Genomic DNA, 5670 nt, shown 5'->3' on the forward strand with positions numbered 1-5670 from the left:
CTGGCGTCGGCCCCCGAAACCTGCTGCTTTCATCTGGGCAGCGGGGGGTCAGGGAGTGCAGAGAGGACCCCGGGTGACAGCAGCCCCTTGGGGACGGCGAAGGGCTGGGGCCCGACTGGCGGCCGCGCGCGCCCTCTGGCGGCCTGACCGTCTCTCTGCCGCGCAGGGACCCGCGGGCCTGACCATGGGGCCGCCGAGCCGGGAAGCCTGGACCCAGCGCCTGGGCGCCTTTCGGGCCAGTCCGTCCACGTTCATGGCAAGTCCCGAGGGCGAAGGTTTGGGTCGCGATCTGCTGAGTGACCTGCGGAGCGAGAAGCTGAGTGAACAGACTAAGGTAGGCCCTGCCTGCGCCCTCCACCCCGGCCCTGTGCACACTCCCGGCCTCCTTGTCCTGACCATCTTTGCAATTCCCAGGTTTCCTTGCTGGCCCTAAGCGTGGAGTTCCCCACGCAGCTGTGGCCCGATGCCTCCGCAGCGGAAGCGGCTGCCACCTCCTTACTGGACACTCTGGTCCTCCTGGCCCCTCGGCCCTCTGCCCTCCGGCGGCCCCTGCTGCTGGCGGCCACCACCGTCCTGGTGGCAGGGGGCACGCTGGGCCCCGCCTCCGCAGCCTCTGGCCGCCTGCTGCCCCTGCTGCTAGGTCTGGCCTCTGGTCGAGATCTGGGTCGGGGCTTCGGCCCGGCCTCGGAGCAGCGGCCCCTGCAGGCCACAGCGTGCGAGTGCCTGCGGGAGCTGGAGAGCTGTCAGCCGGGCTTGCTGCGGGGCCAGCTGGGGCTGCTCCGGGGCCTGCTGGGGCGGGAGGGCCCGGTCCAGCCGCTCAGCCTGCTGCTCGCCCTCGTTCTGCGAAACGTCTTGGTGGCACAGGCCAGGGCTGGGACCAGCCTACTCAGTCTGCTCACGACGGGGGACTCCTCCACCAGGGATGGGTCGCATCGCTGGGACTGGACACGACTCGAAGAGAAGGATGCCCCCTTACAGCCCCAGGCCCCCAGCTGGCCAGCAGCTGAGGAAGGGGAGCAAGGCCTCGCAGGCCTGGAGCCCAGTCCTGAGGAGGCCCGGGAACTGCGGGCCACCGTGGCCCAGCTCCTGGACGACGCCTACCTTCTCACTCCGGTGGCCCAGGCCCAGCTGCTGTGGCTCCTGGGTTGGGGCCTGCGAGGACTGAGGGGCCAGCCGCCAGCACTCTTCAAGCCACAGCTGGTCCGGCTGCTCAGCACAGCACAACTGACCCTCCTGCATGCCGTTCTGGCGCTCAAGGCGGCCTTCGGTGAGGCCCTGTTTACTGCCCAGGACGAAGCCCTGCTGCTCCACCGGCTCACCATGGCTGCCCAGCACCCGGCCCTGCCCCCAACCACCCACCTCTTCTACTTGCACTGTCTCCTGAGCTTCCCTGAGAACTGGCCGCTGGGCTCCTCGGGTGAGGAGGCCACCCCACTGCTGCTTGGGCCCCAGCTGTGCCAGGGCCTCCTGCCCAACCTCCTGCTGGATCCCGCGGCCCTCCTGGCGCGCCTGCACCTCCTGTGTCTGCTCTGTGCCGACGACAGCGGGGAGGAGGAGCAGGAGGGAGGCCGGGTGCAGAGTCTCCAGTGCTTCCTGGAGGAGCTGCTGGCCGGCCTTCGGCAAAGGGCTGCGCTGGCTGGGGGCCCTCGGGCCTCCGCCACTCTCTGCTTCCAGGCCTCGTACCTGGTCGCCCGTTGCCTGGCCGGGAAGCCCGCCGTGCTGACCCCTCTGACACACGGGCTGGCCCAGCTCTACCAGGCCCGGCCCACCCTGGCCCCCCATTTTGTGGACCTTTTGGATCAGGTGGGACCTGAGCTCGGGGAGCCTTTACGAGTGGTGCTGCGGCAGGAGGTGGTACTAGGCTCTGTCCAGGATGGAGCCCTTCGTTGGCACCTGCAGATGCTGGTGAAGGTGGCAGACGGGGATGCCCAGAGCAGCACCCTCCGCTTCCTGCAGGCTGCCGCCGCCCACTGCACAGACTGGGGTCTCCAACAGGCCCTGCTGCGGGTCTGCCGCACCCTGCTGCAGGCAGGTGGGGGAGGTGGCTTGGCCGACTTACTGCAGGTACTGGCCGAGCAGTTGGAGGACCCTGATGCGCGTGACCACGCCCGCCTCTACTACCTCCTCTTGGCCCACCTGTCGGGGCCAAAGTTGGGGGCGGCTCTGGGCCCGTCGCTGGCGGCGCCCGCACTGGCCTCCTCGCTAGTGGCGGAGAACCAGGGCTTTGCAGCCGCGCTCACAGTACAGGAGGCCCCGGCCTTGCTGAGTCTGAGCGTGGGGCCGCGCACGGTGGAGGGCCCGGGGCCTGTGCTGCAGCTCCTGGTGGAGGCTCTGCAGCCCCTCTACACCCTAGAGCTGCGCTTCCACGTGGAGGGGCAGGTCTACGAGCCCCTGGGGCCCATGCACGTGCCCTGCCTGCGCCCTGGTCGCCCTGTCGGCACCCTGCGCCTGCAGCTGCAGCCCCGCCGCCCGGCCCCCGCGCGCCTGCACGTCCACGCGCTCTACACCACGCCGGACGGCCGCACCTGCCACACGCGGCTGCCGCCCCTGCCCGTGAACTTCGAGGATCTCTTCCTGCCCTTCCCAGTGCCCCCCGAGGGGGCAGGGCCCGCCTTCTTCGAGGAGCTCTGGGCCTCCTGCTTGCCTGCTGGGGCTGAGAGTCGCGTCTGGTGCCAGCTAGGACCTCAGGGACTAGAAGCCTTGGTGTCCCACCACCTGGAGCCCTTTGTGGTGGTCGCCCAGCCTCCCACCAGTTACTGTGTCGCCATCCGCCTACCCCCAGCCTCCCGGCTGCTGCTGCGGCTGGGGTCACCCCAGGAGGACGGAGTGCCCGTGGCTCTGAGGACTGATGACTGGGCAGTCCTGCCCTTGGCAGGGGACTACCTGCGGGGGCTGTCGGCTGCGGGCTGAGCCCATGGCAGAGGGGTGAGAGAGGACTAGAGACTTGGATGAGAAAAGACCCAGTCTGGGTCGGGTCTGGTTTCACCCCGTGGTTCCTTTGATTTAAAAAGTCTCTGCTCTTCCCCTGTGTTCTTTGGGGCCCTGGGGTGATGGGAAAGCTATGAAAGTGAAGGTAGGAAAGCTTCCAGACTCAGGCCTGGACAGTAGGACAAGCCAAAATTCTCCAGAGTGCCCCTCCGAGGCAGAGGCTGGCCAGCCTGCCTTCTGCACTTCCCACTGACCCGGCCTAAGGCAACGTGGGGACCCAGGTGGAGATGGCATTTTATGGACTCCAGGTTTGCAGGGTACTCAGGCTAGATTGGATGATGGGTACAAAACCTGCTGTAGAGAAGGCTGAAGAAACCAGGTGTTCTTTGCTGGGTCAGCAGGCGGCCTGGGACCTGTGCAGTCTAGGAGGGGCCAGTTAGTTAGTAGGTGTGAGGCTGAGATTGCTGCATTAAAAACAACAACTTGGTTTCTGTTCAGTTGCAAGCAGGGCAGTCCTGTGCCACATGGCCAGCGTCAACTAACCTGGCTTTCCCTGACCCTAACCCCAGCCTCCAAGCACCCCAGTCTATGCCCAAGGGAAGCACTAGCCCCCTTTTTCCAACTAGGAAAGGCACTGAGGAGTCACATTTATTGAGGTCAGCTTTGCTGCCAGGGACCAGTCTGGTGTTTTCCACGCACATTTCCACATACATACTACTCATGCAGTCGTTGCAACAGCCCTGCAATGAGGAAGTGGGTAGGTCAGAGAGGTTGAGTCACTTGCCTAAGATCACCCAGCTGGTTGGTAAGAAGGTTTTGTCATCCCTGGAGTGGTTTCCATTCCCTCAGCAGCAGAGGAGCTCTGTAAGGACACAGCCCCCAGGATGCTAGGGGGCCACAGTCTGCAGACAGGCGTGGGAGGCGGGGGTGGGGTGGGGGGCACAGTGCAGAGTGGGAGGCCAGTGGGGACTGGGAAGCAAGGAGGCCACAGGCCGGACTGAGGACAGTGCACGCTGGGCTTTAACATTTTGCAGGAAGGGTCTCTCAGGCTTCTTGCCCCCAGGTTCCTGTCTGTGAGCCAGCCTTGCCCCCTCTCGGCTTCTCCTGGAGGAAGGGAAGCTAACTGAGCACAATTGGAAGCTGTAGTTGTCAGGAGACCTGTCTCCAGCTGCAGATCTGACTGTAACTTGCTCTGTGACCTTGGCTAAGTCATTGCCTAATCAGAAAGGGTCAAGTTTGTGGAAACTGGCACTTCAGTTGCTTTAAGCAGAAAGGGACTGAAGAGAACCAGGTACTTTCCGAGGACCAATACTAGAACCTATTGAACTTCAGGACGTAATGCCATACTTGCCACCCAGCTCCTGACAGCACCCAGGAAGCTGGGCCTTTTGTCCCTGGGACACAGCCTGGGGAGTCGGATGCTGCCTCTTGACACCCACAAAGCCAGAAACCTGGAGCTGCTGGCCCTGCCCCACACTGGGCCCCAGGTGAATGGCCATGGCCTTATTTCACCTGTACTCAGAATGAAGGTAGTTAGGGTCCAGTTCTCAGGTAAGGAGTCATGGCTGAATGTGCTGGAATCCAAGAACACCAGTGGTGGTCCTTTATAAGCATTTGATTCTGTCTTAAATCCCTTTCTGATGTAAAGACTGATCATTCCCCCTTTCCTTCATCTGCCCAGAAATCCATGCCATTGTATTCGTAAAGTCAACAATGCTGAGGCTGGAGACAGACACCAAGTGACCTCCAGCTCACCAAACCCAAGTCTGCTGTAGTGAGCAGTTGTATGAGGCCCATATGGCCTGGCGGGCAACTCCTAGGGTACAGAGCAGGTGCAGAATTAGTACATCAGAGGGCCTGGGCATACTTCATTTGACTGAGTAATGTCAGAGGAAATATTTCCCCCCTTTACATCCTCAGTTTGCCTGAAAAGGCATACAAAGAGGTGGCAGTGGAGTGAGTTAATACCCAGTGCCCTCCACAGTCCACCCTTGTTTACTCAGTACCCACACACCTGCTGCAGGGCAGTGTGTTCCTTTTTTTACATGACCTTTCTGGGTATGGTCTTGTATCTTCGACAAAATGATTGGATGGGCCTATGCAAATAAGGTGTATACAACCTTTGCTGTAACTGGGTGGTATATGCAAATAAGGTGCCTATGATTTACCAAGGGATCAGTTTTCAAACTTCTTGGCTTAAAAAGAGTTAATCCCAGAGGTTGAGAGGGGCACTTGATTACCATCTGTAGAAAACCAGGAGTGGAGTGCATTCTTTGGATGTGGGGTCCCTGCACTGAGAACCTCCTAAACCCAGGAGACAAAAGAGCTGTTCACATCAGAGAAGGCAGCAGTGGGAGACAACGTGGCACAGGACCAGCAGATGGCTGCAGGGCGTTCACTGATTCCCAGGGCAGGAGAACTGAGCACCTTCCGGCACGAGGCTGAGGTTCCAAACATTTAACAACAACCTAAGGAATTGTACCTCAGCAAGACAGAGATCAGACCCAAACAGGGCCCAAGGGGCAGAGATCTGCCTTCAGGCACAGCCTGAAGAAGCTGTCCTGATGGAAGAACCTTACCCAGAGTTGTCCCTGTTTCTTCAAAGTTGCTCCTGTATTGTAACCCATCACCTCCCTAATACACCTCTTCATTGGGAATAAGGTTTCGGAGCTCTGTGTGACCACTGCAATGAATTCTCAAACCTAGCAGATGAAAAGTAGAACGTATCCTAAGAACAAGGCC

General features: G+C 61.1%; 1 protein-coding gene across 1 annotated transcript; it reads left to right on the top strand.

Annotated features, from left to right (window-relative positions):
* The first annotated feature begins 184 nt into the window (after window positions 1–184).
* On the top strand, window positions 185–2910 carry AP5B1 (adaptor-related protein complex 5, beta 1 subunit). Its single transcript, XM_006893320.1, has 2 exons — window positions 185–334; window positions 415–2910. The coding sequence occupies exons 1-2, from the start codon at window positions 185–187 to the stop codon at window positions 2908–2910; spliced, it is 2646 nt and encodes an 881-aa protein (XP_006893382.1).
* The last annotated feature ends 2760 nt before the right edge of the window (window positions 2911–5670 follow it).

This window comes from Elephantulus edwardii, unplaced genomic scaffold, assembly GCF_000299155.1.
Source record: "Elephantulus edwardii isolate Elephantulus edwardi_28Jun2011 unplaced genomic scaffold, EleEdw1.0 scaffold00126, whole genome shotgun sequence".
NCBI lineage: Eukaryota > Metazoa > Chordata > Mammalia > Macroscelidea > Macroscelididae > Elephantulus > Elephantulus edwardii.

Coding starts and splice junctions, on each gene's coding strand:
- AP5B1 (XM_006893320.1), top strand. CDS start 185: ATGGGGCCGCCGAGCCGGGAAGCCTGGACCCAGCGCCTGGGCGCCTTT. Junction 335..414: donor AGCTGAGTGAACAGACTAAG/GTAGGCCCTGCC, acceptor TGCAATTCCCAG/GTTTCCTTGCTGGCCCTAAG.